The sequence below is a fragment of the Dreissena polymorpha genome, chromosome 10, assembly GCF_020536995.1.
Source record: "Dreissena polymorpha isolate Duluth1 chromosome 10, UMN_Dpol_1.0, whole genome shotgun sequence".
NCBI lineage: Eukaryota > Metazoa > Mollusca > Bivalvia > Myida > Dreissenidae > Dreissena > Dreissena polymorpha.
The window spans coordinates 62,895,490-62,907,036 of record NC_068364.1 but is presented as its reverse complement, the minus strand read 5'-3'; the positions used below and the strand labels follow the sequence as shown (position 1 = coordinate 62,907,036).

General features: G+C 35.6%; 1 protein-coding gene across 2 annotated transcripts in view; it reads right to left on the bottom strand.

The window, feature by feature from the left end:
* Positions 1-492: 492 nt before the first annotated feature.
* LOC127847038 (F-box only protein 10-like) overlaps positions 493-11,547 on the bottom strand; it is a 55,163-nt gene continuing 44,108 nt past the window's right edge. For both annotated transcript variants that reach the window (XM_052378564.1, XM_052378565.1), the window contains 4 exons: positions 10,768-10,937; positions 7,302-7,439; positions 3,435-3,619; positions 493-2,710 (listed from right to left, as the gene is read on the bottom strand). In XM_052378564.1, the coding sequence (XP_052234524.1) occupies positions 2,515-2,710; positions 3,435-3,619; positions 7,302-7,439; positions 10,768-10,937 (689 nt within the window). In that variant the 3' untranslated portion in view covers positions 493-2,514. The remainder of the gene's footprint in view (positions 2,711-3,434; positions 3,620-7,301; positions 7,440-10,767; positions 10,938-11,547) is intronic.

Here is an 11,547-nt window from a genome sequence, read left to right as displayed (position 1 = left end):
CACAGCATCTTATAACATGAAAGTACAGATAAATGTAATATCAACAAATATATAAAATAAAAAGCCTATCTTGAATACACATTTTCAGTCTTTACCAGAAAATCCCATGGTGTGCATATTTTTGTTTTAAATGTCTTTCAAGAAATTAATCTCATTATAGTGTAAGATTACATGCTTTCTTTATATAGCTGAAATTTAATATTAACATCTATGCTTTGCAATTTGGCCTTTTTTAACCATTTTCGTGGCTTTGTCAAGAAAAGTTATTTAATAATCTGATGCCATGTCTCTTAAAACCTTGTAATGACAACCATATATACTAGTATTTGAAACAGATTTTGGTTTAATTCTTTTTAGCTTCAAAAGATTGTGTTCTTTGTTTTGGGTTTAACATTTGAGCACATAAATGGTAATTGAATTGAAATGGTTTCTCTTCTTTGCTCTTACATATGAATTGTGAGCTATGAGGTCAGTTTTTATTTATTATTGTGAGGTTTGAAGATTCTTAAAACCTATTTAAACCAACCATGCTTTGCTTTGACTGTTCCAAGCGTTGACCAAAGATTTATGCGTATTTGTGTGCAGTCTGCATTGGCTATGCAATCAGGGACATCACTTTCCGCCTTAACTAGATTTTGGTTTAGAAAAGACTTCCTTTGATTGAAAAATTCTATAAAAGCAGAAAGTGTTGTCCATGATATGCCTATGCAAACCACACAGACCAAACTGGAATAACACTCATATGTGTCTTGTTCTGAGAAAACTGGGCTTAATTCATGTGCGTAAAGTGTCGTCCCAGATTAGCCTGTGCAGTCCGCACAGGCTAATCAGGGACAACACTTTCCGCTTAAACTTGATTTTCGGTAAGGAGGGACTTCCTTGAAACTAAAAATACCATTAAAGCGGAAAGTGTCGTCCCTGATTAACCTGTGCGGACTGCACAGGCTAATCTGGGACGATGATTTACGAACATGAATTGAGCCCAGCTTTCTCAGATCAAGACACATATATTTTATGGAAGCTTACTTTGTCTGTGACTTTGATTTCTCAGAGATTAACACCTTTATCCAAACTAAAGTTATTGAGTCAAAAATATTAAATTTAATATAATAGAATAGAACATATATTAAACCTGGTGAACACTGTTTGCATTAATAATGTTATAAATAAATGTATGACAAATTGATTTTAGCATGTATAGTATCAATCTACATTGATATTTATAAGTGTACTTTGATTATATCTACATGTATATTGACATTAAAACTATTCATTCTTAATATCTTAGCAAAGTGAAAATTTATCAGAACGACCTAAAACGTAGCTATAATTTATTTTACATCTTAATAAGTATTGTTCATATAAAGCTATACACAGTATGTTATTATACAAGAACGATAAAAATAAAAGCTGACATTTGTATGCCCCATTCTTCTTAAAAGAGGTAAACATAATGATTTATTTTAAAATGGCCTAAAACAGATAAAAGATAAAAACGAAATACCCATTTTCCTATAAATAACATCCATGATGCAATAAACAAAATTTTAACCTATCAACAACAACAAAATAATTTCTAGTTAACTTTTAATTGTAAATGGAGTAATAACAAAGCCTCATACAACAAATGCTTCAACATTATAAATCTTACTTAACATTAAATTTAAAATAAAAGTACCCTTAGCTCACTGCTGGTCTAAATGGTTTAGCAATATTCAGGTATTGTTTCCAATTTTCAATAAGGTTACTTTCAACCCCTCTTCAATTATAAACACCATACTACTCAAAATTTCCTATTAAGATTTTATGAGACTTGTTCTGAGATAACAGGGCTTAATGTATCTGTGTTAAGTGTCCTCCTATATTAGCCTGTGCAGTCTGAGCAGGCTTATCAGGGACAACACTTTCCGCTTGTAAGGATTTTTTTTAACCCTTTCAGTGCGGGAACCGACTTTTAAAGGCCTTAGCAAACAGTTCGGATCCAGATGAGACGCCATAGAACGTGGCGTCTCATCAGGACCCAAACTGTTTGCTATTCTGATAGTATTCTTTGAAAAATATCGAAGAAAATGCTAATTTTAGAAATTCAGCAGACAACATTTTAGCAGACGACAAATTTCCCAGCATGCAAAGGGTTAAAGAAAGTCTATTCTGAATCTAATCTAGAAATACAAAAAGTGTCATCCATTACAGCACAGGCTTATCTTGGACAACATTTAACCCATTTATGCCTAGCGTCTAGAAAAAAGGCCGTGGCAAACAACGTAGACCCAGATGAGACGCCACATCATGTGGCGTCTCATCAGGGTCTGCGCTGTTTGCTTAAAAGAATTTCCATAAGAAATATTCTAAATATAGAAATAAGTATACTATAAATCCCTAATTTTGGGAATAAATTAATCCAATTTAGAAGGATGGGAGAGTCCACTAGGCATAAATAGGTTAATGCATATACATAAGGCCCAGTTTTTCCAGAAGGCAGCACAGTAAACTATTGAACATTTCCTATTAAAATTATATAATAGTGCACAGTCTTGAACCTCGATCACAGTTCTCCGCGGGCACAGTGATCCGAGTGATAGCAGTCTGGTTCTGGGGGGCATGGCTCATCGCTGGGGGCGTGACCAAATGAGGTCTGGGGGTGGGGTCAACCAAAAGCCAGGTCGCAGTGCCCAGAGGGGTCAGGGTGGGTAGGTCCATCCTCCGTGCACTGTAGGCAATGGAGACTGCTTTAATAGGCTGTTATCAAGGGTACTGAAGTTTTTTTTAATCATTTTAAAGTTAAGCTCATAAAAGTAAACATTAAAACTTTGTAATAGTAGTGAGGAAAACCCCCTAGTTGTATGCTGTATTAAATAGCAAGATGTAGTTATAATGTCAATAGAAACAGTAAGTTGAAGACAGCATGCTCAACTGTACTTCCGCTCTGTTGATGCAGGCACCAACAAAATGGGGCAGGGAAAAGTTTGAAATAGTCAATTAATAAATGAGGTAATAACAGGCATAATGTAAGAATATTTGCTGTAAGTTAAATAAAATTGCACAAGCACAACTTCATAACAATAAGAAAAGAGCAGATTTGAATTTTGAATCTTAAACATGTAGGAGAACTCTTGCAAAAGAGTTTTAATCTATTAATAGACAAACAGTACAAGTCTTCTAATTCATACATATATAAACTCATTTAACCCATTTATGCCTAGCGTCTAGAAAAAAGGCCTTGGCAAACAGCGTAGACCCAGATGAGATGTCGCATGATGCTGTGTCTAATCTGGGTCTGCGCTGTTTGCTTAAAGGAATTTCTGTAAGAAATATTCTAAATATAGAAATAAATATACTAGACATCCCTAATTTGGGAAATAAATTGATCCAATTTTGAAGGATGGGAGATTCCATTAGGCATAAATGAGTTAAACAGAAATCTGCACACGTACCTGTTGGCCTGCCTTAAAGGTGCTGTGAGAACCTGATTTGCTATTGAGGTACACTTGGAGCCACTGTCCGCGCTGATGGTCTTGTCTCCTGGCCCGTAGAACACATTGTCCTCCACTACGCATCGACGCACACCGGTCAGACACACCAGGAAATCATTGGAGGAGTGCAGACGGTTGTTTTTTATCTGAAGGAGAAGAAAACATTCCTGAAGGCCATGATTCCTTTACCCTATGCCACTTGGATATGCACTTTGGAGCCTTGGATTCCCCATAAAAATCATAATAAATTTAAGACCTACCTTACTTGATTCAAGTTTAAAGCCTTAATTTTCAACACTGAGAAACTGCCAAGCAGAAAACAGCATTACACCTGAACAGGCTTTTCTGGTTTTATGCTGGATGCACATAGGCATTTTCACTTTGCTTCTGAGAATAAAAAGGTTTAAGGCACATAATATGAGGATTTCTGGCCCCTTAAAGGAGAATTTAACTTTATTTTGGTCCGCCAAGAAATGTTTGCAAAATAATCAGCTATTTCTGTCATGACTGACTTTGCAGTTGGCTCTTGTAATTTGTATCTGCATCAGTGTGTTGATTATAAGGTCATGCTGTAGCATTTTGGAAGGTGAACAACGTCTATATTCTGTTAAAGATTAAACAAAACAAGAAAAAAGTCAATAGGGCATGGAAGCCCCCACATTCACTTTAACTCAGAACTCTACATATGTAAAAAAAGCTGTGTTCAGCTTTCTTGTCCAATTTAACCTTTGATCTCTTAATGTGACCTTGACATTCTACTTACGGAGACAGGTGTTACACACATGTCTTTTTATGATTGACATTAGTGGCAAATTATTTAAATAACTATCAATAAAAGATAAAGTTACAGCAGACAAGAGTTTTTAATGGTCGAATTTGACCTCTAAGAATGACCTTGACCTTTGAGGTACGAAGACAGATGCTACACAAGTCATGACATGTTATGTTGGTTGACATTTGTGTAAAGTTATTTTTCCAAACCCATCAATATACTGCAATTGTGCTTGGGGCAGAAAGCTTTGCAGAGATGCACAGATGGACAATTCAACTGAAAAAAAGTGCCAAACTGTCACAAGATATGCCCGTTTGAAGGTTTTGGACACAATGCTTGAAATGTGACCTAGAGACCTAGTTGTTGACACGGCATGACCCATATTTGAACTTTATCTAGATATCATTTAGACACAACTTCTGACCTACTTTGGTGATGATCGGATGAAAACTACCTCAATTCGAGAGCAGACACCATGCTTAATCCTTGAAATTCACTAAGTGACCCCATGACCAAGTTTTTGACCCGGCATGACCCATATTCAAACTTAACCTAGATTTTGTCTAGATACATCTTCTGACCAAATTTGGTGAAGATTGGGTGAAAACTACCTCAATTAGAGAGCTGACACCATGCTAAATCCTTGAAATGCGCTAAGTGACCCCATGACCTAGTTTTTGACCCGGCATGACCCATATTCAAAGCTAACCTAGATATTGTCTAGATACAACTTTTGACCGAATTTGGTGAAGATCTGAAGAAAACCAGTTGAATGAGCGAGCGGACACCATACTAAATCCTTGAAATGCGCTATGTGACCCCATGACCTAGTTTTTGACCCGGCATGACCCATATTCAAAGCTTACCTAGATATTGTCTAGATACAACTTCTGACCGAATTTGGTGAAGATCTGAAGAAAACCAGTTGAATGAGCGAGCAGACACCATACTAAATCCTTGAAATGCGCTAAGTGACCCCATGACCTAGTTTTTGACCCGGCATGACCCATATTCAAAGCTAACCTAGATATTGTCTAGATACTACTTCTGACCGAATTTGGTGAAGATCTGAAGAAAACCAATTGAATGAGCGAGCGGACACCATACTAAATGCTTGAAATGCACTTAGTGAACTCGTGAATTAGTTTATGACCCAGCATTACCAATATATAGAACTTGACCTAGATATTATTTAGACACAGCTTCTGACCAAATTTGGTGAAGATTGGATGAAAACTACATCAATTAGAGAGCAGACACTATGCTTTATCATTGAAATGCACTGAGTGACCCCACAACCTAGTTTTTGAGCCAGCATGACCCATATTCAAACTTGACCTAGATATTGTCTAGATACATTTTCTTACCAAATTTGGTGAAGATTGGATGAAAACTACTCCAAATAGAGAGCGGACAACATGCTAAATGCTTAAAATGCACTAAGTGACCTCCTGACCCAGTTTTTGACCCGGCATGACCTATATTTGAACTTGACCTAGATATCATTTAGACACAACTTCTGACCAAATTTGGTTTAGATCGGATGAAAACTACCTCAATTTGAAAGTGGACACCATGCTTTATTCTTGAAATGCACAAAGTCGACCCGTGACCTAGTTTTTGACCTGGCATAACCCATATTTTAACTTGACCTAGATATTTTCTAGATACAACTTCTGACAAAATTTGGTGAAGATCGGATGAAAACTACTTCAACAAGGGCTGTTTGTAAAACATGCATGCCCCCCATATGGGCTGTCCGTTGTAGTGGCAGCCATTGTGTGAATACGATTTTTGTCACTGTGACCTTGACCTTTGACCTTGTGACCTGAAAATCAATAGGGGTCATCTGCGAGTCACGATCAATGTACCTATGAAGTGTCATGATCCTAGGCAAAAGCGTTCTTGAGTTATCATCCGAAAATCATTTTACTATTTCGGGTCACCGTGACCTTGACCTTTGACCTTGTGACCTCAAAATCAATAGGATTATCTGCAAGTCATGATCAATCTACCTATGAAGTTTCATGATCCTAGGCGTATGCGTTCTTGAGTTATCATCCGAAAACCATTTTACTATTTCGGGTCACCGTGACCTTGACCTTTGACCTAGTGACCTCAAAATCAATAGGGGTCATCTGCAAGTCATGATCAATCTACCCATGAAGTTTCATGATCCTAGGCGTATGCGTTCTTGAATTATCATCCGGAAACCATTTTACTATTTCGTGTCACCATGACCTTGACCTTTGACCTAGTGACCTCAAAATCAATAGGGGTCATCTGCAAGTCATGATCAATCTACCCGTGAAGTTTTATGATCCTAGGCGTATGCGTTCTTGAGTTTTCATTAAAAAACCATTTTACTATTTCTGGTCACCGTGACCTTGACCTTTGACCTTGTGACCTCAAAATCAATATGGTTCATCTGCGAGTCATGATCAATGTACCTATGAAGTTTCATGATCCTAGGCCCAAGCGTTCTTGAGTTATCGTCTGACAACCACCTGGTGGACGGACCGACGGACCGACAGACCGACCGACAGACCGACATGAGCAAAGCAATATACCCCCTCTTCTTCGAAGGGGGGCATAATAAGAGAGCGGACACCATGCTTAATGCTTGAAATGCTCTAAGTGACCTCTTGACCTAGTTTTTAACCCGGCATGACCCATATTTCAACTTAACATTGATATCATTTAGACACAACTTTTGACCAAGTTTGGTGAAGATCAGATGAAAACTACTTCAATTAAAGAGCGGAAACCATGCTAAATGCTTGAAATGCACTAAGTGACCCCATGACCTAGTTTTTATCCGCCATGACCCATATTCGAACCTGACCTAGATATTGTCTAAATACAACTTCTGACAAAGTTTGGTGAAGATCCAATGAAAGCTATTTGAATTAGAGAGCGGACATTGCTTTAAAGGCCCCCGCTGCCCGCCCGCCAAGTGTGAAACTATAATACGTTGTCTTTTTTCAAAACGGCCGTATAAAAATGATGCCTTCTTAAAGTTGGGGTATTTTATACTGTGTTAAAATATCACATACCACGCCCATTGTCACGTTCTTCAGTAACACTGCACTCCAGTTGTTTCCAAGGATATCATTTTCCAATATCTCAGCCTCGCATTGACACCAGATACCATGGTCACGATTGTCATAGATACCATTTCCAACAATACTGGCCTGAAAAAAAAGTGCCATTGTCACAATGATGAGCAATTTGGTTAATTTAGTTTTTAAGACATTATTGTACACATTTCACCTTTGACATTGAAATGGCCCTTAACCTTTGACATGGAGACTTGTTAAGTGAATATCTAAATACTCCATCCCAGTATACTTGTAACTTCTGGTAATTTATTTGACAACCCTTCATGCTCAAACAAATGCTTTGACCTTTGACATGAATGTTACATTGACACAGGAGCCATCAAAAAGTGCCTGTTACTTCTGCCTTAGTATTAACAAATCCGACTATGGACAATGTTATGCTTAGCAAACAGTTTTATGGGTTGGTTGCTTATATGGGACGCTGCCACATCATGCTCATCAATTAAAGGAAGTCAATTAATTAAATACTAGTAACCTAAATCAATCAATTAAACCCTGTATTTGACCTTTAATCTTAAATAATGACCTTGGACCTATGTACATTGCTCTTAAAAAAAAAACACGCCATCTGATTATATCATGCTTAAGTCAATGATATAAACATGGATTACCCTTCTCATGTTGGCAACCTTTGGATAATTATTTGGTTTGGTTTTGCAAAAATTCGGCAAAAATGCATGTGCGTAAAGTGTTGTCCCAGATTACTAATCCAGGACAACACTTTACGCTTTAATGGTATTTTTCTTTCAAAGGAAGTCCCTTTTTACTGAAAATCTAGTTAAAGCCAAAAATGTCGTCCCTGATTAGCCTGTGCGGACTGCACAGGCTAATCTGGGACGACACTTTACACACATGCATTATGCCCAGTTTTCTTTGAACAAGGCTCTTTTTTTTTATTATCGTGTGCGGCTCCAGATTGTATAAAAATATTGAAACAAAGCGTGCACCTTTTTGGCAAAATTTCGAATTAATGTTAACCAATGTTTAAGAGTATGGGTATCTTAATTCAAACTGAATAGTATTGAAACAAAAGCACCGCATAACGGGTGCCAACACTCGGCTGCAGGTGCAGTTTTGAATAAATGAAAGCTTGTCAGAATTATTTTTGACCTAGTGACCCAAAAATGGGTGTTGCATGTAGAACTCATCAAGGTGCAGCTACATATGAAGTTTCAATGTTGTAGGAGGAAGCACTTTCATTTTAGAACAAATGTTCAAAAGGTTAACAAAATGTTAAGGTTTTAGCACAACGATGACGGCGGATGGCAGAAAGACACGACAAGCTGGCTATGACAATACCTAAGTACTTTTGATGATCAAATGTACCTTTGACAGGAACAAAATAGCTATTTGTTCTAGGCATACACAAAATAAATCTAATAGTTCCCTATTCCATGTGAATTTTACATAAAATGTGTCTTTTTTTCAGTTTATTGAAATTCACACTAATGTATTGTGTATCTATTTTATGTTGTTTGAAATTCCATTTTGTTTTTGCTATAGAGATTTCATATTTTATGATAAAAGTCTATCAATATGTGTAATTTTCAGCTTGTTGGTTCAATCTAGATTGATTTCTTAAAATGGTTTAAAGAAGACTCATGATTGATTAATTAATTAAAAAATTGAATTTTTTCATCACTAATTATCTTTTGCAATGAAGTTAAAACACATGTGACTAGTGTACACATTATTGTTTAACCAGTAACAATTTGTTAAAATAAGACTCAATAGATTATTTCTTCATCTTAATATTTAATTTTTCAAATATTTGCTGAATTTTAAATATAAATACATATTTACTTGTAATGAAACTGTGTTAAATAATGCATTGTGGGATATATTAGTTTGGATGGTTTGAGTCAAACTGGATATACTTATCCAACCCTGTTTTAACTTTAATACAATAGAATAACCAGTTTGGATAACTTATCCAGATTTGACTGGATATCTTTTTGGCCAAAGTTATTCATTTTTTAAACAATTGGCTTCTGATCACTTCTGCAAAATCAATTGAAAATCCATCTATGCTCCACAAAATGTTCAGAACAGATAAAATACATTAAAACTTAGTATTTGAATTTTGAAATCAACCTTTGCTCTTGTTTTATTAGCGCCAGAATCTGTCTAACTCTGCTCCGTACTTCTGTAAAGTTATTTGAAAATCCATCCATGATTGACGAAGTAAGACTCCATATAAATATTTCCAGCCACCGGTCCAGTATATAATTGGTCCACTTGTGTGTTTTCATAATGCAAAACTTTTAATTTCAAACTGGCATATAAAAACAATAACAGCAATATAACAGAAGCAGTCAGTTTCATTTACTTGAAAATTAATAAAAAATGTATTCCTGAGTAACAAATAAATTTTAGAAGACTCAATAAAAAACTAAATTGAAATAAAATATAACATCAGTTTCATTTACTTGAAAATAAAAAAAAAAGTTTTCTTAAGTAAGAAATAAATTTTAGAAAACTCAATAAAAAACTAAATTGAAATAAAATATAACATATGGGATCATATTAACAAAGATAATTTTGTTAATAAAAACTTGAATGTAAGAGACATATTGTGTGGTTGAAAAGAACATGGTAATCTGCATCACCAATTATATAATCTGAATGTATTGCAAACATGATTTGAATATAATAATAATTAGAAAGCATTTGCGTTATCAAAACTCAGGATGTTAACATTATTTTGACCATTAGAACTGCCTAACGATGATATTCAACAAGATAAGTTACATATGTATCCACAGACTCTAGATGTCAATATACGCTCTGTGATGTATCATAACAATTCAGGTAATCTGCATTAACTGCAGAAAAAAAAGTTATTATAGAGTAAGTGCACAATCATGAACACATTAATTATGCAAGGTTTTGATGATTGTCAATGGAGAGCATATAATTTACATTACAAATGTTCATAAAAATGTAGTCTACAAATCAAGGGTTTAGCTTTAACCCTTTGCATGCTGGGTAATTTGTCTTCTGCTAAAATGTCGTCTGCTGAATTTCTAAAATTAGCATTTTCTTCAATTTTTTTCAAAGAATACTATCAGAATAGCAAACAGTTTGGATCCTGATGAGACGCCACGTTCTGTGGCGTCTCATCTGGATCCAAACTGTTTGCAAAGGCCTTCAAAATCTGGATCCAGCGCTCAAAGGGTTAAACTGTCGGTATCTGCTTCGTATTCAACCTTCAATATAATTATTGAAAAAACCTACTTGTCAAATAAACAAAAAAAATACACCTAATAGTCTGTAATCCAAAGGATATTGGTATCAAAGTTAGATGAAATATATTCAAGGTTTGCAAAGCGTGTAATGCATTGCTGTTAAAAAACTTAATATGTTTTAAGTACCTCCCCAGATGATTTGCTCAACTCACCTTCCCCTGACCTGTGACCATGACCCCAGACCCAGAGTTAAAGGTCACACAGTTAGAGGTCAAGGTCACAGGACATGCCTGGTCCACACAGATGCCGTCTGACTTGTTGCCGTGGACGATGTTACTGTCAATCATGACACTCTCCCCAAACTGAACAGATATGCCTTTGCCTGAAAAAAAAACAGAAAGACCAAATACATGAAAGCTGTTATTCAAAACTCAGCCAACTCTGGTTTTTTCCATGGGATATAAAACAAGAGCTTTTTTTCTTAACTAAACTGTTTATAAAATGGGTTCTTTTAGCTATAAAGTAATGAATTGTTGAAGTATTTTTCAAAATTGCAAATTTTCCTACTAGACATAGAGTTTAACTTTTAGTAGTAATACTTTATTGTTTTTACTTTCATTTACTGTTGACCTTGACCAAATGTGCCCCATATGAAAACAAAAATGAACCTGTTGAACAATTGATACTGGTATATGCTTGCATACCATGAATTCAATTTGATCTTAAGATATTACCTAAATAGATGATCTTTCAAAAATAACAAAAAATTATATTAAAAAAATCTTTTGGAGGGGGGGGGGGGGGGGGGGGGGATTCTCGGGTGAGGCGTGAGGAATGGTTTGGAAAGAGTCTATTGTGGTATGTTAGGTAAGTGTTATTTTGTCAAAGTATGAATCAAATCTGTTCATAAATAAAGAAGTTATGGCAATTTTAACAAAATTTAATAATTTGACATTGAGAGTCAATGTCATTCAAGGTCAAATTCAACTTGC